Here is a 21951-nt window from a genome sequence, read left to right on the forward strand (position 1 = left end):
ACTGCTCTAAATCAGAGCTACTCAAAGAACAATCCATGGACCAACTGTTTTGTGTTTTTTTTAATAGATATTTATTGATTTCAGAGAGGAAGGCAGAGAAATTGAGAGAGAGAGAGACAGACAGACAGACATCAATGATGAGGGAGAATCATAGATAGGTTGCCTCTGCACGCCCCGCACTGGGGATCAAGCCTGCAACCCAGGCATGTGTCCTGACCAGGAATCAAACCCTGAACTCCTGGTTCACAGGTCAGTGCTTAACCACTAAGCAACACTGGTCAGGCGATGAACCAAGTTTCAGAGAAACTTATTAGAAATACAGACCCATGGTCCCCCTCCGCAACCTGTTGAATCAGGCTGCTATGTGTGGGGCCTCGGAGCCTGAACAGTCCCCCAGATGAGCCTCATGCACAGCAGTGTGAGGAGCAGAGCTGTGGTGGCGTTCAGTCATCTGCAGCCGGCAGGCACTGGGCGTTTGATCACTGAGGCTCCTCTCTCTCTAGGTGCTGCATCTCCCTCCCAGTTCCAGGGCTTGCCCTCCCGCAGTGCAGTCTTCCAGCAGCAGCCTGAGAACTGCTCTCCTCCTCCCAGCGTGGCTCTCACCTGCCTGGGCATGCAGCAGCCCACCCAGCCACAGCAGGTCGCCATCCAACTGCAGGAGCCTGTCGGCGTGCTCAGCAACATGCCAGGGGCAGCTGCAGGCTCCGTGGGGCGGGGCACTTCCATTAGCCCCAGTGCCAGTCAAATCCAGATGCAGCACCATGCCAACCTGCTGGCCTTCAACTACGGGCATCGGCCTTTGTCCAAGCAGCTGAGTGCTGACAGTGCAGAAGCCCACAGGTAAGGCCACCTAGGTCACCCCATGAGCCACCCAGGTGACAGAGGAGGGAGCAGGGAGGGGTCTTCCACTCTCTTTAAATCAGATTAATGGTTTTGGGGTGAATTTTAAGCCTACTTATTGGCCAAATAGGGGCTCAGAATGCTAATGAGAGAGTGGAGGAAACTGACAGAGCTGCCTTACTGTTTATCTGCAAGGGAGAAAGCCTAGTAGACATTGGGAAAAGTGCCCGTTTCCCTTGCCTGTTCCTGGAGGGTTCCTTCCCTCTCCGTCTGTCATATTCCAAAAGATTGGTGCTGAGGAGCTCCAGTGATATAGTATAGTTCTCCTTCAGCCTAGAGCTGGGCGGTCTCATACACAGGGCCCCAAGTCCTGGGGCCAGCGGGTGATGGGTGCAGGGGCGAGGTGCTGCACCCCTTCCCTGCCTCTCCGCACTCTGTCCGCGTGCTGCGGCCTGACAGAGGCGCCGTTCCCCGGGGAGTGTAGCGCTCTGTTACATGGCTGCCTGGTACTCATTCGCTTTTGTGTCTGCAGCTTGAACGTGAATCGGTTCTCCCCTGCTAACTACGACCAGGCGCATTTACACCCTCATCTGTTTTCGGACCAGTCCCGGGGTTCCCCCAGCAGCTACAGCCCTTCAGCAGGAGTGGGGTTCCCTCCAGCCCACGCCCTGAAAGTCCCTCCACTTGACCAGTTTCCCACCTTCCCTCCCAGTACGCATCAGCAGCCACCTCCCTATCCCACATCAGCACTACAGCAGGCCCTGCTGTCCCCCACGCCGCCAGACTACACGAGGCACCAGCAGGTACCCCACATCCTTCAAGGACTGCTCTCCCCCCGGCATTCGCTCGCTGGCCACTCGGACATTCGGCTGCCCCAAGCAGAGTTTGCACAGCTCATTAAAAGGCAGCAGCAGCAGCGACAGCAGCAGCAGCAGGAGTATCAAGAATTGTTTAGGCATATGAACCAGGGGGATGCTGGGAGCCTGACTCCTAATCTTGCAGGACAGAGTATGACAGAGCACCAGGCTTTACCGTATCAAAATGCTGACTCGTATCACCGCCAGCACACCAGCCCCCAGCATCTTCTGCAGATCAGAGCTCAAGAACGTATCTCCCAGGTTTCCTCAAACAGCCCGCCCCAGGGCTACGCTCAGCAGCCAGCTCTCCTGCATCCGGAGAGCATGGAGGAGGAGTGCTCCTGTGTGGCGGCCAAGGACGGCTTTCCAGACAGGCAGAGTTCAAGTGCATTGACCAAAGGTTGCCACAACAGCTCTTTACTCTTGAGTACTGGCGGACCTGGGGACCCTGAGTCTTTACTAGGAACTGTGAGCCACGCACAGGAATTGGGGATCCATCCATACCGACATCAGCCAGCTGCTGCATTCAGTAGAAATAAGGTGTCCAGCCGAGGTAAGAGTCCCTCCAAAGTAAAAGTTCTGGGCTAATCTGTCCCAGTTCAGTGAACTTAGTAATGTTGTCTTTTTCCAGCTAGTACTCTGTGTTCCTAGGAGAAAAAGAATTCCTGAGAAGACTTTCAGGACCTTTTGAGGGAGAAGCGTGTAGGAAGTGGGTATTGGTGGGTAAGGAGTCATTTTCAAAATAAGATAATGATAGAAAATTAATAATTAGGTAACATAGTCAGTAAGATATAGCATCTATTTCCCATATCCATACCATGTTTTTTAGCTTTTAGAATTTCTTGACTTTCTTCCAACTAGCCAACTTTTAACTTCTGCAATAGAAAAAGTCAGCCAGTGGTGAGGAAATAGGAGTCAGTATAAATAGCATTGGACCAGAAGTCAAAGAATCTCGGTTCTGGATGAGCCTCTGCCACGAATGCCACGGCCTTGTCACTCACACCCTCACCTGTGGAAAAGACAGGAGCAGCAGTGGCTTTGCCGAGTATTCGGGAAGATTAAAATGTGCATATATGTACGTGTGTGTGTGTGTGTGTGTGTGTGTGTGTTTGTGAGAGAGGGGGCAGGGAGGCATTATTACTCCGATCATTTCATTAATAAATGCAGACTTTTACAGCATCTTAAGGGACCATGTCATCTCATTTTGTCTCATTATATAATGAATGCATGCATTCATTTTTATTCTGAGGGAGATTAATATTACCATCAGTAGTTATGCTCAGAAAATGTTATTCCATTAGCTTCATAATATCCTAAACAAAATCTGGACCAATATCCATTCCATCATCACAGATCATGAAAACTGAGTTTGCCTGTAAAACATACAATCCTGAAACCAAGCATTTCTTATATCCTTCCCTTCTGGGAGCTGCCTGCTTCTCCCGCTCTGTCTTCTAAAGTCAGCACACAACTCAGCCCATAGAGGAATTAGTCCATGGCACATGGCAGGGAGAAGACCTTGCTCTAAATTGTGTGTGAGAAGGCGTAGTGCCCTCAGGTTGGCTCATTATGCACCAATAGAGAGGGACACGTGGTTGCAAAAAACACCAGGTAATGGGCTCTGAACAGTCTGATGCCATCCCGCCTAGAGGGTGACTGCGGTATGTAGGATTTGGATTGGGGGGAGGGGGGGAGGATCCGGGCAGGCTGTATGTGGAGTGGCTGATACACCTGGGAGTATTTAGTATTGGGGGAAATAAGCTAAGGAAGAAGGATTTGACTTTTCTGGGTTCATATTATGGGACAGAACCAAGATGGGAAGAGAAGTCACAGCGAATGTTAACTCCCTGGAAGACTGTAAGAACGTTCTCGCCTCAGCACGGGAGCTTCCTGTCACCGGGAGAGTTCTGGCAGGGCAGGTGGTGTGAGGGTGCTGCGGAAAGCTTCCCGTGTGAGTGGAAGCTGAGCACGCTGTAGCTGTAAATGACGAACTTCTCTGGGGTTTTCTGTGTGGCAGGCACCAAGGGCTGCTCACACATAAACTTATTTACCCTCCCAACAGCCCTATGTGGTCATAACTCTTGTCACCCCATTTTATCAGTGAAGCAGCTGAGGCACAGAGCAGGTACTTCCCCAAGGCCAACAACTGGTAGGTGGCATCTGAACCCAGGTGTCATCAGCACGCTGCAGCAGGTGCCCCCCGTCAGGGCCCGGGAAGGGCAAAGCCGGAGCTAACCGTGTGCATGCCCATCCCCCCACCCTGCATTGCCACATATTAAACACTTTTGAGATTTTTTGTTCAAAAATTCTAATTTTTTAAAATAAATCCTTATTGTTCAGATTATTACAATTGTTTCTCCTTTTTTCCCCCCATAGCTCCCCTCCACCCAGTCCCAACCCCACCCTCTGCCCTTCCCTCTCTCCCCCCCACCCCCTCATCCTCATCCATAGGTGTATAATTTTTGTCCAGTCTCTTCTCGTACTCCCCACTCAGACATCCCTTTCCCCTGAGAATTATCAATCCCCTCCCATGTTATACCTTTGATTCTATTATGTTCACCAGTTTGTGTTCCTCAGATTTTTAATTCACTTGACTTTTAGATTCACTTGTTGATAGATATGTATTTGTTGATCATAATTTTTATCTTTACTTTTTTCTTCTTTTTCCTCTTTTTAAAGAACACCTTTTAGCATTTCATACAATACTGGTTTGGTGTTGATGAACTCCTTTAGCTTTTTTCTGATCTGTGAAGCTCTTTATCTGGCCTTCAATTCTGAATGATAACTTTGCTGGGTAGAGTAATCTTGGTTGTAGGTTTTTGCTGTTCATCACTTTGAATATTTCTTGCCACTCCCTTCTGGCCTGCAGAGTTTCTGTTGAGAAATCAGAAATAGGTTTTCAGTGTCTTCTCTCTCTCTTCTTCTGGCACCCCCATAATTCTGATGTTGGTATGCTTGAAGTTGTCCCAGAGGCTCCTTACACTATCTTCAACTTTCTTGATTCTCTTCTCTTCTTCTCTGGAGGAGTGTCCTTTGCCTCTTTGTATTCCAAATCTTTTACTTGATTTTTGCGTTCCTCTAGTCTGCTGTTGGGTCTCTATATAATATTTTTTATTTCAGACAGTGTATGTTTAATTTCTAGTTGGTACTTTTCCGTATCCTCGAGGGTCTCATTAAGTTTATCGGACTTTTCTAGGAAATTCTTGAAAAACCTTATAACCGTGGTTTTTGAACTCTGTGTCCACTCATTTGTTCTCCATTTCTTTCTTTTGTGATCTGTTTCCTTGTCTCCTCATCTTTGCTGCTTCTATGAGTTGGTAGGGTAGCTTTGTGTGTTGGGTGTCCTATATGGTTCAATGGGTCAGCCTCCCAGTTACCTGAGGTGGACACTCTCGGTGTACCCCTTTGTGGACTGTGGGTATATTGTAGTTAAGTCTTGATTATTGTTGGTGTCACTTTGAGGAATTGACCTCTAGGCCAATTGGCTGTGAGGACCCGCTGAGTCTATAATAGAATTGCTGTGCTGGAGACACATTTTGGGGCAGGACTTGTTCCTGTAGGGCTTTGGTGCTCACTGAGTCTGTCTCTTGAAGGTGTCCCTTATGAGAGTAGTTGAAATCTGGTGTTGTCCCACACTGACCACTAGATACACTAGTTTCTGGATCTCCAATGGGGTGCAGTTCAGCTACTGTCTGAGGCCATCCAGCAGGAGCTACATCAAGAACTACAGTTTTCTCCTCTTTGCTTGGGATTTGGCGGTTTTGGAGCTGGAGCTGCAGTTTATTTCGTTAAGCTGCCACAGGGCAGGCCATTTATCTGCAAAAGCCACTGTGTGGGGCCTGGCCGGGTTTGTAGAATGTGTGGGGCGGGGTCTCAGGGCGGAGTGGGGTCTTAGGGCGTCACTAGGCTGGGACATGGCAAACAGTGATGGCTGCTGTCAGCCCTCTCTGCCTTTCCGCATTTCCAAGTCCCCGTATCACCACGCTCCAGCGCAGAAAACAATGATTGCTGTGCGCACCTCTGCAAAAAAGTCACCCTCACTTTCTGACCCGATGGCCGACAGACCAGCTTCTCCCTGTAGGCGTCTGGGTCCCCCATGTGACCCCAGAAACTGGATTTCAAAGTGATCGGTAGCTTGTTTCCCTTCGGGTTGAAAAAAAGCTGCATGCCCAGTCATCCACCACCAGCCCGATTCGCGTGCCTCCACACCTAGGCTTTTCAGCTTTTCAGCACTTGTGCTCCTTTCTCTTTCAGCCAGCTTTCCCGTGGTTCTGGGTGATAGACGTTTTGTCTTTTAGTTGTAGTTTTGAAATTGTTGTGCGAGGCGGCAGATTAGTTGTTTACCTTTGCTGCCATCTTGGTTTTTCTTGTATGGGCCTTTTCAAACACATTCTCTCTAATTTTCCCTCCGGTCTGACTCCTCCGTACAGAAAGGCTAGGGCTTGGACTCACTGTGTTCCATGATTGTCAGAGGACTCCTCCCCGGCCTTGCTGACCTGTTTAGACAGTGGCACTGACTGCGTTTGGGACCAGGTGCAGGTGCGGGAGTCCCCAGAGGGGCAGGGTGGCTCCCAGCCAGAGGAATTATTGATAGTTCTCAGTGGAGTAAGCAGCATTTGAGTTGGGTTTGATAGGTGAAGATGGCTTTGCCATTTGGATTTGGGGGAGAAGCATGAGGAAAGGCCAGTGGGTGAGCGTGTTGCAGGTATCTTGGAGTGTAGTGTACATGAAGGAACCTGCAGAAGCTAAGGCAGAAGCTTCCTAAAAGCCAGAGCGGGGTCCGGGTCCAGGCCCAGCGCAGTGTGCCAAGAGGGAGTGGCGTAGTGCTCCCTTCTCCTGCCCGTCAGTCACCCCTTCTTCCAAGTCTAAGGCCTGAGCTTCAGGCTTGTAATTCTTGTGATAGATCACTCCGCCTTCTTTCCCTGGTGAGTTACTCATTACCTCTCCTGCCTCCTCCTCCCTACCTTCTCACATCTGCCCATTCCCACCAATGTCCCCCACAAACGCCTCTGCCTCTCTCGTTTCTGGGAGAGAGGAGAGCCCAGTGGTGAACTAGTACTGGCAGGTTTCAGCTCAGCACACCCCTGTTCTCGGTGCCTCGTGGGCAGCTCTGCAAGAATCTCCACACCCCCTCCTCCACCCCCTGCCACCCCCTTTTCCCTCCTTTGTCTCACTTTTTTTTTTTTTTTTCCTGATCTTTTCTAGAAGCTACAGTCTTAGCTCCTGCCTATGGATTATAGGGGCTGCTCTTCCTTCTTTCTACCCACTTACTCTTAAAAATAATAATAATAATAATAATAATAATAATAATACATTTTATTGATTTTTTGCAGAGAGGAAGGGAGAGGGATAGAGAAAAACATTGATAACAGAGAAACATAGATCAGCTGCCTCCTGCACACCCCCTATTGGGGATGTGCCTGCAACCAAGATACATGCCTTTGACTGGAATCGAACCTGGGACCCTTTAATCTGCAGGCTGACTCTCTACCCACTGAGCCAAACTGGTTAGAGCTTACCCCCTTACTCTTTACTGCAGCCACAAACTATGCCTTTTTTTTTGCTTGAATTCTAGTCACCTTTTCTGACATCTAGTTTGTGACTTTGGGAACCACATATGCAATGATCTCTAGTGAATAAAGTCACAGGTTATTGCTGTGTTCATTGGAATTCAGCATAGTGGGTAACACACTAGAGAAGCTAATGGTCCAAGGAAGCCTGGTCTGCTCCGGAGTTAACACCCCTCGGGAGATGCTGTCATGTGTTTAAACACACGCTGATCCTGGAAGTCCCCACAGCTCTCACTGTGACAACATGAGCTCACTCTGAGGACGGCCCTCCCTCCCGGCCTTCACCTGTGCAGTTGGGGGTGTTCAGCTGGACGCCCCTTAGAAGGAGACTGGGATTGTGTTTGTAGCGGGTCTGCTCCGGCCTTCCACCTCAGCTACTCATGTCTTTTCACAACCACCTGGGATGCATGCGATGGTTCCTTTGACAACAGGACTGCTGAGGCTCCACAATCTCCCTGCTTTAACCTGACGTGATTCCTTCTATGAAAGGAAGGACACGAGAGCTTAGTTCGACCACCAAGAATCGGCAGACACTCTGCTGTCACTTCTGTCAAGAAAGGGTGGAGACCTCTCCCTCCACCACCTGCAGGCCAGAAGAGAACTCACACCCGACCTGTTCACACTCCGCACGGGGAAATGCTTGCTGTTCCCTTTCCTGACCCCTCAGCCGCTCCAGTCACCCACTCGCCCCCAAACTCCTGGAAGAGCAAATTCAGCAAGACTGGAATGACGGCTGTGTGCATGGGCTGTGGGCACTGTGGCAGGCAGCAGTGAAAAGCTAACGAGCCTGCCCTCGGGAGCTTAAGCCTGCTGGGGTGGGGGAGGAAGGCAGCTCCCAAACAGCTTCCACATGCAGTGCCACCGAGCGAGCTGTCAGCGGCGCACAGTCAGGCACGTGCCACATGATGGCGTTTCGGTCAGCGGCGGCCCACTGACATGACGGTGGAGCCGAAAAACCCCCTTTGCCCAGTTAGGGCATCGCTCACACAGAGCGTTACAAACCCAGTCCAGTAACACGCTGGGCAGGGGCAGCCTCAGAGCAGCAGGTGGCACCAGACACCCAGGTGTATAGGAGGCGTGCAGTCTAGGTTGGTGTAAGTGCACTCATTCCCACGACAAAATCACCTACCGACAGGCTTCTCAGAATGTATTCCTGTTGTTCAGCAATGCATGACTATACCAGGATTTTAATAAAGCAGATCGAGGGTGACCTTTCTAAAATAAGTCTGAAATGTAGGTGAACAGGGACCCCTGGGCAGTCGAGGAAAATTAAATGCCCTCCTATCAGTATTTATGGGCACCTGCTTCCTCCGTGCCTGCTTGCTGCCGGTCAGTGTGAAGCCAGGCGCTGCCAGAGCACCAAGCAGGCAGTGGGCGGAAGGCTGGTTTGAATGCCCCATGCTGCCCATAGTCTCCCTAACTGCTCTCCAGAGATAGAATATAGGCTTATCTTCTATACTTGATTTTTTTCTTTCCTTTGCAAAGAAACAAACAGTACAGTACGTCACACAATGTGCTTACCAACTCGAACTTGGAGGAAACCACATTCTCTTCTGCCCGGCCAGCCTCGAAGTGTCCATACATGGCTTCCTCGGATCCTTTCAGGACATGCAGACATGCCATTCCTCTTTTCTCACAACCAGTGAGTGAGTCAGGACGGTCAGTAGCCTGTGCAAGCTGAGGGAGCCCTGAGCGGGCGTGTGTGCCGTGTCCGTGCGTGCGCGTCTCCCCTGTGCTCGCAGCTCCTCGGGCCAACACCTGAGAGTGCTGCTCTCAGACGGCCTCTTGCCCAGTATTTAGATCCTTTGGTGAGCTTGACAGCTCCTCTCGGTGCTGAGTTGGCATAAAGGATGCCAATGCTTTGAGCCTGAATCACGAGTCTCTTGGTCAGTGGGTCACTCTGTGCGCCGTGCTCCCCCGCCCAACTGCTCAGCGGGTCTCCTGGGATATCAGAGGACCTGTAGACGCAGGACTAGACACGCTCTCACCGGAAGTTGTACCCTACTGGGTGGTCCTGCGTAAAGTGATAACCCTTTCACATGTGATCTCTTCTGAGCCCCAAACAACTGTCTGTCATGTGTGAGAGAGAGAAGCTGAAATTATGAGAGAGTAAATAGCCTACTCAGTCTTGTCCATTCTGCTGGTGATGGAGCTAGATCCTGACTTTCAGTTTTCTGATTCCCTCGCCTGATCTCTCCTTCATGCCTTCCCGCCTTCCACTGCACACCATCCAGGCATCCCTGCCAGGCAGTAGATGCCAGGCCTTCCGGACCGCCACCTGTGGGTTAGATTGAAACTCGAGCAGACAGCACCCTGGTTTGTCACCCAACTCCGGTTTCATCTAGTTTTTACTTTTGTTTGTCTCTCCTAAACCAGAAGCTCCTTCTCTGGAAATTAAAGTTCCAGTAACTCATTTGTTCACTTATATGTGGGGAAATTGTCTCCATAATTGTAGAAGTAGGTTTCTGTGATACATCAGTTCCTTTGTTTTTGTCAGCTGGCCCAGTAAGCCCTTTCCCCTCGGAACTAGCGTTCTGAAACGTGTGAGTAACCCCCGTCTGCACAGCGTCCCCGGCCCGCACTTCCTGCCTGGGGAGTGAGACGGGGTACAGACAGCAGGCTGAGCCCGCCCTCAGGGCCCAGCTTCCGGGCCCAGGGCCGGTGCTCATGAGCTCTGGGGGGGAGTCAGGAAGGCTCGTCGCCTGCTTCGCCAGGCACCAGTTCTGTCTCAGTGGCACTCAGGTATGTTGGCACCAGACCGGAAGGCTAGGAAGACAGCAGACGAGGAGGTAAGGGTCCAGGCGATCTTCCAAAGGCAGGGCCAACTGGAGGGTGCTTGCCTGGGTTTCTAGAAACCTCATTTTCAGGAATAAAAATAAATTCTAAAAAAGGGAGGGGGGAGAGGGGAGACTTAGCAAACACGTCAGACAGACAAACACTAAGGCCCCTGGAGGAGTGGTGGGGGGGCGCGACGGGGGGGGGAAGGGCTGAATATCAGGAAGCAGAGCTTACACATGTCCTCGTGTTTGACAAGGAGCCTTCCACGATCTTTAAAGGAGAGCTCCTGTGTTTGTCATTGTGGGGAGGAGGCGCTGCAATGGATGAGATTTGCATTCAATTCTATATTTCAGAAAAAAGAACTCTGAGGAATTGAATGGATGCTGCTAGCTCGAAGACAGTAATACAGGCATAAGAAAATAGTTTGAATTCTGGCTGGTGTGCTCAGTGGTTAGGGAGTTGGGCCAAGAACCAAAGGGTCATGAGGGTCAGTTCCCAGTCAAGGGCATGTACCTGGGTTGCAGGTTCGATCCCCAGCCCTAGTAGGGGTGCATGTAGGAGGCAACTGATGGTTGTGTCTCCCATCAACGTTTCCCCTCCTCTCTCCCTACTTCTTCTCCCCCCCCCCCCCTACTTCCACTCTCTCTAAAAACCAATGAAACAAATGTCTTTGGTGAGGATTAACAAAAAAACAAAACTATCTTGAAAAGGAAGAAGCAGCTGTCTGTTGCTTCTTGGCAGGACAGACCAGAGAGCCAGTTCCTCGCTCCACAAGCCATCGCTGTACCACTTCCTGCCCGTGGTTTTTGTTTGGCCCTGAGGCCAGCACGTGAGCTGTGCCCACTGAGGAACTGGGCTGGTGGGGCGATGGGGAGCTGACCGCACAGAGCGAGTCCTGGTGGAGGCTGCTGCATCTTCCTCTGCTGGCTTTGCGCTTTCAGTAGCGAGAGAGCTGGCTTCTGGCTATTCCTCGGACCTCTCTGCTCTCAGAACTCCACAGGTGTCTCGCTTGTTCTCACCTCTGGTGATTGAGAATCTCGCCCTACTCCCATTTTTGTCCAGAATCTTTTGTGTTACCATCCACGTGCATGTCAGTCAGCTCCCCTCCCTCCCGCCTCATTCTCCCTGAGCCCCTGGGCCCAGGCCTGCCTGATGGCCATAGACCACTCCAGTATAGAGAGCTGGCCCTTCACCCGGCCTCAGCAGGACGTCTCACTTTCATTAGTTGCAATGGTACAGATAGCATTAGGGCTGCTTCCTATTTAAAACTTTTTAAAACCTGCTCTTGCCAGGGTCCAGCTCTTCAGGAGCTAGGCCATCCATGCCAAGAGCTTTACCCCAAAGAAAACTACTAAGCATCCAAACAAGCTCCAGCGCCAGACCCTTAGGACGGAGCCACGAGTGCCACCAGGAGGGCCGGCCCCTTCCCTGGCCCTGGTGCTGTCCTTGCGCATCCCTGGACCCGAAGGAACATGCCTTCTGCCCTCCTCTTCCTCTCCACGTCCCAGCTCTTCAGGTCTGTGACCTGATGGGACCGTAACCAGGTTAAGCGAGCGTTTATGAATGCCAGCCGAGGAGGGGGGGGACGGGTGCGGAGCCCAGGGGCTCCCGGGTGTGAGGCGGTTCTTGTCCTCAGAGGACTTACGGACTTCGTGACTGAGCAAGTCACAGCTGAGCCGTTCAGGGTCACCCTGGTTAGCAGTCTCTGACACGTAAAGGCAGGGAAGGTCTCCTCTGTTTGAAAGGGGAGGTTTCAGAGAGATGCCAGCATCTGAGACAGACTAGCGAGGAGGGCGGTTGATGTGGATGGCAGGGGTGGAAATGGGAGAACCAGCATTCCAGGGAGGGGAGCGGCAGGACAAGTGCGTGGAGTTGTGACGAGCGGGGAGTGTGAGGTGGAGCCGTGTGACCCGAGTGGAGTGAGGGGAGCAGCGTGCTCGCTGGGAGGTAGGCCCGGGGCATGAAAAGCGGTGTCTGGCCGCCCTTTAGAGAGGCATCTGTAGGGTAGTGGCAGAGGGCGGCTGAGAGGCTGTCCTCGGAACACAGGCAGGAGGGCTCCGAAGGAAGCAGTGTTTGGGAAGAAAGGGGCCGCCTGGCCAAGCTGCAGAGGCAGCCCCTCAGCCTCCCGTCGCTGTGGAGGAGGAGTGAGAAAGCAGAGCGCTCACCCAGATGAGGAAAACAGGCAGCACACAGACCTCTGAAAGGGGAGCTGGCTGGGGGGCCGCTGAGCCTGGGCTTAGACATGGAAGCGTGAGGAGTTGGTGGCTGTCCAGGAAGTGGTTGGAGCTGTGGCTCCGGTGCCTGGAGGAGCATCAGCGCTCCCAGCGCAGAGGCAGTGCCGTCGTCGGAGCTGTGAAGACGGATGGCACTGCACAGTGAGTGCAGATCAGGGATAGGAGTGGAAGAAGTGGAGGAGCGATCGAAGGGCTAGGAGTGGCAGTTTGAGAAGCAGAGGAGAGGACGGGGTGTGCACTGGGGGGAGTCAGCCACGCGAAGGGGAGAAGGCGCCCACTGAACGGCCCTGCTCCCGGAGAGAGGTCCTGGAGGCTCCAGGGATGCTCTGACGTGCAGCTCGGTTTGAGAGCAGCACTGTCAAGAGAAATGACGTCCATGTGCCCGGACGTCAGTGTGTGGGTTTTCTCCTCGGTGAGCCCTCCGTACGAGGCCCCGTGGGAAGGCTGCCCCGGCTCCTCCCAGCGCCAGGCCCAGCGAGGAGAGCCGGCAGTGCACGTGGCCCTCAGGAGCCCGCAGGACGTATGACAGGCGTTCCAGTGCCGGGGAACGCCAGGCCTGCTGACCCTGCCTCGCTCTGTCTCCTCAGAATCCGTCCTGGGGAGCTGCATGGAGGGAAGCTCTCCGGGGAACGCCATGGAGCTGCCAGAGCACGATGGGCTGGGGTACCCAGCGCGCCCCTCGGGCAGCGAGCACCACAGGCCCCGGACGCTGCAGAGACACCACACGATCCAGAACAGCGACGATGCCTATGTGAGTTGGTCCCCAACCGCTGCCAACTCGAAAGCAGAACTTAGTCCTGTGGGCGCAGCCGTCCTCTGCTTCCGCCCAGAGGCCACCTCTGCACCCGGGAAGCTGGTCTCTGAATCCCCACCAGCCAGCCCTTAACCCAGCAGCATCTGCATTCCAGCGTCCTGCTGAGGAATCAGTAGCTGGTCTTGGTTATTAAACTTCTCCCCGAACAGGCCAGACTCGGGCCCAGCAATGAGCCCACGGCTCCTGGCTGGCTTGCTGGCCGCCACGGCGCCCTGGCTCCCCGAGGCTGGCTCCCCAGGCAGCGCACACAGCGTGTAGTCAGATGTGGTTCCTCCATCACTGCAGCCCCCTGGGGGCTCGGTGGCCCTGTGGCTGGCGCCGGTGCTGCACGTCCGCCTCCGTGCAGCTGTGGACAGCGCTGTCCTGAGCCAGACTTGCGGCACTGGTGGCGGTGGCGGCTGCGGTGGCGGTGGCGGTGGCGGTGGCGGTGGTGGTGGCGGTGGTGGTGGTGGCTGTGGTGGCGGCTGTGGTGGTGGTGACGGTAACGGTGGCAGTGGCGGTGGCTGTGGTGGTGGTGGTGGTGATAGGCCACACCTGGTTTGGGAAGGCCATGTAGATCCCTCCCCAGGGTCGCTGCTATAGCTTCCCCCGATGGCGCTCAGAGGACAGGCTGTGGGGTGCTGCTGGGCGGGGGGGCGCTGAGGGCCACTGTGTGCGGCGTTCTTACTCCTCTGCTGTCGCTCCTGCAGGTGCAGCTGGACGACCTGCCCGGGATGAGCCTCGTGGCCGGGAAAGCGCTGAGTTCTGCCCGCATGTCCGATGCCGTCCTCAGCCAGGCCTCGCTCTCGGGGAGCCAGCAGCTCCTGGCCCGGGAGGATGAAGGTACGGAGCTGGCACAGGTGGTGCCGTCTGCCCATGACTGCCCCCTCTTCTGCACTGGGCTCCTGGTGCCCCGAGGGTTCTGGACACGATGCCCTTCCCACGCCCCACGCCTACTCCCGAGCCAGTGGAGAGAGGAGCGTGTCTCTGGCTGAGCGCGGGGCCACATCCCTGTCTGATTCTGTCGGGGCGCTCCTTCCACAGCGGCTCTTCCGGTCTGGCAGCAGGCGCTGTGTGTGAAGGAGTGTGCCTGCTGCTCCTAGAAGCAGCCAGCCTGGGCGGGGAGGGGCGGGGCATGGGGGTCATAGAGACACAAAGGCTGGAGTGGACGGGCCTGCAGCCTGTCCCGCCTCGCCTTTACGGGCTGCCCTGCCGCTCCGTCCTGAGGCAGGAGCACTGGCCTGTGTCCTGGGCTGTGCGGTGAGCCCCCTGTCCTCGGAGCGCAGAGCGCCCGCCCGGCACCAGGGTCTCCCCGACAGAGGAGGCTCTCGCTGAAGGAGCAGTGCTCTGCCTCCCCCACACGGCAGCGGGGACAGGGCTCTTCGGGGACAGGACAGCACAGGACAGGACAGGACAGGAGGCTGCTGACGCTGAGCCCACCATGGGCTGCTGAGAGCTGGGGTTTAGGCTGGTGCTCAGATCTCCCTACATCCTGCTCCCCTTCCCGCCCCTCCTCCCTACATCCCCTGGTGCCCTGCAAATCTCACATGTTCTTTCTGATCCTCAGGATGTGGGGAGAGGCTAGGCCATGAGCACCTGAACCTGACTGACGGCCAGCATTTGAGCTCTTGCTACCCATCCACGTGCATAACAGACATCCTGCTCAGCTACAAGCACCCCGAGGTCTCCTTCAGCATGGAGCAGGCCGGCGTGTAAACGGGAACCCCCGGTGCGTAGGGCCCGCCCATCAGGCCAGGAGACGCTCTCGCAGCACCCGCCCTGCTCTCCCTGAGCGTGTGCTGGGCCTCCGGGGTGTGGGTAGGTGCGGACAGGAGCGATGCGGGCCAGAGTTCCGTGTGTAACGATGGGGAGAGACACGCGTGCTGTCAGTGTTGGGCTGTAGCAGCTCCACAGAGACCAGAAGCGAGCGAGCGTGGGAGGACGGCGCACTTGGGCCAGTAATGACGTGGTCCTGGGCTCCGTCCGGAAAACACCTCCGGCCGCAGCGTTTCCGCTGAGCGGTCCCCGCAGGGAGTAGGCGGTCAGAGACCGTGTGAAGGTGAGCTGCGGCTGGTCATGCCTCACCGGACACGGCAGGTAGTGTGGGTTCTCTGGAAACTGATAGAAAAGACACGATGGCTGTTCGGCCGCCTCGCAAATCCCCATTAGAGCCCCGAAATGGCAGACCCCTGAGGAGCTCCAGGGAAAGGGAAGCAGTCCCTGTTTCACTGGTCGCGGCGCTAACCAGTGTGGCTGGGCTGCACCGCGGTTCTGATAGGACGGCAACACGCCCGTCAGCAGTAACCCCGAAACTGAACAGATGCATGTTTATGGTTGAAGACCCGGAAATGCCCTTGGCTCAGTGGAAAGAGCATCGGCCTGAGGACTGAAGGGTCCTCTATTCCAGTCAAGGGCATGCATCTCAGTTGCAGGCTTGGTCCCCAAGCCCTGTTTGGGTGCATGCGGGAGGCCCCAATCCATGTGTCTCTCTCACATCGATGTTTCTCTCTCTGCCTCTCCCCTTCCCTTCCACTCTCTCTAAAAATCAATGGGAAAATATCCTCAGGTGAGGATTGAAAATAAAAATAATAAAAATAAAAAAGACTGGAAATGACAGGGCACACTTGGCGCCACACCCCAAGGGGCTGGGGGGAGAGAGGAAACAGGCCTGGCATTCTGCTTTTATTGGGGCCCAGCCTGACCCCTCTTCACTGGTGAATTTAAAACACATAAGAGCAGGAGTTAAAGCTCAGGGAGAGGACAGGCCAGGAGCTCAATGGTCTTACTACCCACCAAGGTCTCATGGACAAAGGGGCGGGAGGGCTGGCAGCCAGAGTTCTCTCCAGGGGGCTTTGAGGCAGTGCCGCAGCTGGAGCCTGCGGATACTTGCATTACAAAAGGAAAAAATGGTGCTTACACTGCAGGTGGATTTTTGAAAAGTTCTCACATGAACATTCAGTCTGTCTGCTCTGTTGCAGGTCCGTGTGCAGCTCGGGATGGAGGGTAGAGTGTGACTAACCCAACAGCATCCAGCAGCATCCTGCAGCAGCGCCGCCCGCCTCCACCCAGAGCTCGCTCCTTCCTCGTTGGCTCTGTCTGTGCTGCTCCCGGTGTGAATCGGGACTTGCACATTTTGTTCCAGGGCCTTTTGCCATGTTTGCTTGTATGATCCACTCACCCAGGAAATAAACAGGAAATCACGTTCACACCTTTTGTGAAAGTGTATTCGGTGGATTTCAGTTGGTGGTTTGGTTTGCCTTTGGTTTGGGTTTTCGTATGTTTCTTTTGGAGGTGATTTTCTCTTTTTACTTTTGCTTCTCTTTTCTTTCTCTTTTTCATTTTTGAAAGAGAAGAGCGAACAGAGGACAGAGCCTAGGGGACCCAGGCCCCACATTGCTCTGTGCAGGAGCCGCACCATCGGGTACCCCCTCTGGAATCTTAGTGGCCGGAGAAGGGAGAGGGCAAAAGCAGAAGCCCAGGCCTGGAACCTGGGGAGACCGTTCCAGCTGGGATCCACCACAAACCAGGCCAGGCTGGTATCAGCACGTCCGCGTGAGGCGGGGAGGGCCTGGCGCTGAGGGTGCCGGGTCCGGGTGAGCCTCTGGTGTGTGACTCAGTTCCCCTCTTGTGACCTGGAAGGTTGGTGCCTTCCCTTCCTGCTGGCTCCACCCGTGGCTGGAACCGCCGCGGCCCCTGTGCTGTGTCAGCTCGCGCTCCTGTACAAAGGGTGGTTCCACACACACGCCCCTCGCCTGTCACAGGCAGGACAGGAGCTGCCCCGGCCCTGCCTCGCTGACCTGCTCCTTCACCTGGCATCCTCACCCCACCTTCATTCTTGACCATGTAGGAATTGTTTTGATAAATGTTGATATTGTTATTATTATTAATAAATAAAAACAAAGGAACGTTTGTTTAAGAGAAACGTGTAACCAGATCCTGTCCTGTTTGAGCTGGCCTGGCCCTTTGGCTCACCGTGTGTCAGCGCCACGGTGAGCAGCTTCCTGTGCGGACTGCTCCCGGAGGGCGCCGGCTGCCGCTGCTGTTTGTGTCACTGCCTTCCTTCCTCCCGTTAGAAACCAAAGTCTCAGGTGCTGGCGGCTGATCCTCGCAGCAAGAAAGAGATGTTAAATGTTCGGACTCTTGGTCCCTTTTTTTCTGGAAAAGGAGAGTAGGGTCCCCAGTCCCCTCCTCGTCTTTCACCCTGAATTTGCACAGAAGAAAGCGGGTGCCCGGCTTGGCCGTCCAGGGTTCCGACAGGATCCGTGCTGCTGGTCCTCACTGGCCCTGCCCCCTGGACTCCGCTGTGCCAGCGCCTTTCTCGGGATGGGTCCCCTGTTCCCCTGACCCCGCCACCCTCCACCTCCACCAGCAGGAGCCCGCAGGAGGCCCTGACCGCAACGCCTGGCTCCTCGGCTCCTGGTACGCCAGTGCCCGACTGCTCCCGTCCTGGTGCGGAACTGGGTTGACCGAGAGCGGGCCCCCTCCAGACGGAAGCCAGTGAGCCTGCGCATCGTGCCGTCTTGCGAACTAGACTTTCAGAAATCATTGCTTTGTATTGTAACCAATATGCGCAGTATATGGTGAATGTATATTAATATACTTTCTTAATTCTGTTCTTGGGAAATGTCAGAAGTATTTTTTCTTTCTCGTCTCTGTTGAACTGAAAAAGGATTTAAAAAGCTCCGGGCCCCAGTCGCAGTAAGACCACTCCCGGCTCAGTGACTGCCGGGGCCACGGGGGCTGTGAAAATAAAGCCGGTCGCCAGCGCGTGTGACATGCTGTTTGCCTGATGGTTCAGAGTCTAGTGGGGAGCTGCGGGCGGTGGGGGCAGAGAATCTGCCTGCGCCTGGCATGGCCTCTGCCCCTCGAGGGCGTGCTGGGGTTTGCTGAATCAGGTGGAGAACATTCCTTGAGAGGTTAAGGGCCTCAAAAGCTGGGGCCTCCAGGCCAGGCCGTTAGGATGTGGCCCAACAGCCCAGGGTTAGGGCAGCATGGGACTTTCCCTGCCATCCCCCACCCCCCCCACACACACACACCTGGACTCGCCAGAGCCGGCAGCACCCGGCAAGGCCCCGCTGGCTGAAGGTGGTGAACAAGGTACTGAGGCGGGAGGCGTTGGAGTCCCTGGCAGACCAGGAAGTTGCAGTGGGGCCATCTGTAACAGAAAGCCTTCTCCAGAGGGGTCTTCCCGAAACACCGGGCCTGGCCACACCCCCTCGGGAAGCTGGCTTCCTCAGATGCCTTCCAGCATCTCACAAACTGTTTTAAATCCTCATCCAAGGACATGGTTCTTTCATTGATTTCAGAGAGAGAAGAAGAGAAAGAGAGAGAGAAACATCCATGTGAGAGGAACATCAGCGGCTTCCCGTAGATGCCCGGACCCAGGATCCAGCCCACAACCTGGACCTGTGCCCTGACTGGGACTCAAACCTGCAACCTTGTGGTGCAAGGGATGATGCTCCAATGACTGAGCCACCTGGCCAGGGCGTGACACCACTTCTTGAGCCAGCCCTCCCTCCTGCTGGTCCCAGGTAAAGTCTGTCACCACCGCCGTCGTGAGGCAGCGGGGCGGAGAGAATCTTGCATTTGGCTGGTTACAATGTCCTGCCCTGGGCATTGAGCAGGGCATTGTAACCAGCCAAATGCAAGTTACATTGGGGCTCTGTCACCAAAAAGATTGCCAAATAGAAACAATTGGCGGGGGCGCCCTCCCCTGCTCAGGCCCCATCCTGACCCCCGTGCTCTCAGGTTAGCCGTTCAGACGGTTCATATCCAGGCTGATGCTCGGAGCTTCCTGAGGCCCCGCCCCCCTCAGGCCTGTTCCTTCAGATGACCCTTTGTTGTCCTGTGACCCTTCCTTCAGTGCGCCAATGTCATCCAGTGAGCAAATGTTTGCTGAGTGTCTGTTACATGCCAGGGGACAGAGTCCTCGCAGCATAGACTGACCAGTGTAACGTTGGGACATAAATTGTGAAATGAGCAAAATCCACTCCTGGAGTTGGCTAACGGCAGCACCCCCACATGAGTCAGGGGGCCCAGGGCCAGCCACTGGGGACCCACGTCCGAAGCAGCCCCTCAGACCCCTGAGGTGGGGGGAGAGTGTGGTAGCACAAAGCCTACGTACGCAGATTGGTCCTGTGCCCACTAAGCAGCGGGTCTGAGCCGCGTGGTGCCTCTGACGGAGGCCGGCCCCCAGATCTGAGTCTGAGATGCACCAGCCTGTCAGGATGTTTCCCTCGGCCTCTACCCAGAAAGATGCCTTTCTCTCCGAAGTGTGAGCCACGCGGGGCGGGGCTGGCTTAAGCCAATACTCCGGTGAGATGGAGCATCTCCCCCCTGGCCACCAAGTTCCTGAGCCTCAGGGGCGGCATCCTGAGAGGGCCTGGCTGGGGGCGGGGGCCTGGTGGCCGTCAGGCAGCCGTCAGGGCTGGAAGCCAGGCCTAAGTCCCATTCCCGCCAGCACCGCGTCCTCATGGCTGGAAGGACGCTCCTGGCAGCTCTGCTGGCCTCACAGGCCGCTCAGGTCACCAGGAAGGCCACGAGGGACGGTGTGAATGCCAGAGCCTGGCTCAGCCATAATACCCGTTTCAGAAACAAACCAAAGAGGAGGAAAAACAGTGACGAGCAGCTTGAAGTCCAACCTGACGCTTCTGAGAGCCCATATGCTGGCTGGGATGAGTTCTACCCCCAGAAAGTGACCCTCTGCCCTCGGACACCTCCCTGGAGCTGACCCAGCAGGGACTGCCCTCCCTCCCGCTCTCCAAACAGGCAGAGAGCTGGGCTGGGCCCAGGAAATGTCCACTGAGGCTCCCACAGGCCTCTGGGGCTGGGCCAGCCCGGAACAGAGATCCCACAGCTCAGCGTCTGCAGGAGAAAGTGGGTCCCTGCCTCCCCCCAACTCCTGCTGCCTGAAGCTCTGGGCTGAGCATGTGTGGTCAGTGGGAGCAAGGGGAGAAAGTGCCAACGCTGGGGTTCTGGGGCACAGAGCGGTGCCAGGACCTTTCAGTTTTGCTACGTAAGTTCAAATTTGGTGCTTCAAACAACAAAATGTACGGTCTCTCAGGACAGTTCTGCAGGTCACAGGGCCGTGGGGTCACGAGGCTAACATCACGGTGTCTGCTGAGCTGTATTTCTTCCGAAGACTCTAGGGGCCATGGGCCTCTGCCTCTGCAGCCTCCAAGGCCACACTCCTTGGCTCCTGGCCCTGCCCAGCAGTCCCTCCACTCCGACCTCTGCTCCCACCCTCTTGCCACCTCCTCTGGCTCCACCTCTCCTGCCCCCCTCGCGTGTATTTCAGGGGGGTTGGGATGGTACTGGGCCCGCCTGGATGACCGAGATGACCACACCATCTCTCAGTCCTCATAGTCACATCTGCAAAGTCCTTTGTCATGCAGGGGAACAGCCACAGGTTCCAAGGAGCAGGACTTGGGGGACCATTGTTCTGCCTGCCAGACAGACTAGCCTTACTATGGGAGAGCTGGTCCTTACGGTTCTGTGACTGGCCCAGCGGCACGCAGAGAGTAAGTGGCAGAGCTGGGACTCCAGCCCAGGGCTGCTGGGCTCCAAAGCTTTCCTCTCAGAGGCGAAAGGCATGAGACTGGCCACAGTGGGGATGGCCAGAGCCCCCCCGTGCCAGGAGCTGGCATTGGGAGGCGGAGGGCACATTTCCGCCTGGGGTCCCAGGTCCGGAGACCTGGGCTCTAGGTCCTGTCCCTCTTCCAACTCCTGGGAGACCAGAGACACCGGGCAAATTCCGTTCACTGCCTTCAGCTTCCTTGTTTCCAAGGTGCTGGCGAGGCTGGAACAGCTGATCTCCACGTGCCTGTCAGCGTGGACAGTCAGAGGCCCTGTGACTCAGGGCCTGTCGTGGCCTGGTGCAGAGGCGCTGGGCCTTCGGAGAGCAGCCTCGCTGAACGGCGCTGCACGCCAGCAAGCACAGCGCTTCCCTGTCAGGCTCCCCACAAGCCTGTCCCCATGTTGCTGATTGGAGACGGAAGCTCAGGGAGATCACAAAACTGCCTCCCCGGTGCCTCCAGGGCTTTGCAAGTTGGAGGCAAGAGGAAATGAGAAAGCGGTTCTGCTGGACCCGAGGTCTTTCCTCCCACATCAGTGGTCCCGCCATCCGTTCTCACCTTGTGTGACCCATGTAAATATGGCCCATACAAAGATCCACGTTTTTCGTTTACGTGACTGTCCTTTATCCTGAGATTATGCTCTATTTTGGTGTTAAAATCTTTTCTTGCCCTAGCCAGTATTACTAGAGTGCTGGCTTGCGGACTGAAGGACCCGGGTTCGTTTCTGGTCAAGGGCACATGCCTGGGCTTGATCCCCAGTAGGGGGCGTGCAGGAGGCAGCTGGTCAATGATTCTCTCTCATTGTTTCTATCTCTCCCTCTTCCCTCTGCTCTGAGGGAATAAAAATATGTTGTTTTTTTAAAAAAACAAAGCAAAACTATTTTCTGTTCTGAAGTGCTGGCCATGGTAGATGGCAGGGTTTGGGCCCCAGTCAGTAGGGTTTTTACATGACAGCATTAAAAGTTCGCAACTCTATGGTTGGTCTCTAGGGTTTGTTTGGAAACACTACAGGTTTCTCTCCAAGCCTGGGGCCACTGAGCACTTTCCCCCGCTCCCCAGGCAGCTCTGGGCACCCCGTGTTCTCTTGCTTAGGTCTGGGAGGTCTCCAGGGGCTGGGAGAGAGGGGTGCAGAAGCTGCAGCTGAGAGGGGAGAGTCTGGGGGAGGGGCAGGAGGGGTGCGGCGGGCGCATCTCCCTGGAGCCACAGGGGCTTCCTGCTGTTCCTGACCAGCTGGGACCTTCTTCCTCCCCTCCTCTCCCTGCTGCGCGGGCACAATGGACAATAGTGGGAAACCTTGGCCCAGAC

The 21951-nt window shown here is 55.2% G+C and overlaps 1 protein-coding gene across 3 annotated transcripts in view; it reads left to right on the plus strand.

Moving 5' to 3' along the window:
- Positions 1–17843, plus strand: part of SIK3 (SIK family kinase 3) — a 235529-nt gene extending 217686 nt beyond the window's left edge. For 2 of the 3 annotated variants that reach the window (XM_084895559.1, XM_084895558.1), the window contains 6 exons: positions 504–840; positions 1373–2250; positions 12867–13030; positions 13783–13915; positions 14640–14801; positions 16051–17843. In XM_084895559.1, the coding sequence (XP_084751685.1) occupies positions 504–840; positions 1373–2250; positions 12867–13030; positions 13783–13915; positions 14640–14788 (1661 nt within the window). In that variant the 3' untranslated portion in view covers positions 14789–14801; positions 16051–17843. Of the gene's footprint in view, positions 1–503; positions 841–1372; positions 2251–2328; positions 4042–12866; positions 13031–13782; positions 13916–14639; positions 14802–16050 lie in introns of those variants that run through there. The other variant, XM_084895560.1, reaches the window with a different exon arrangement.
- The last annotated feature ends 4108 nt before the right edge of the window (positions 17844–21951 follow it).

This window comes from Pipistrellus hanaki (genome assembly GCF_964339955.1).
Source record: "Pipistrellus hanaki genome assembly, chromosome: 9".
In the NCBI taxonomy this organism is placed as follows: domain Eukaryota; kingdom Metazoa; phylum Chordata; class Mammalia; order Chiroptera; family Vespertilionidae; genus Pipistrellus; species Pipistrellus hanaki.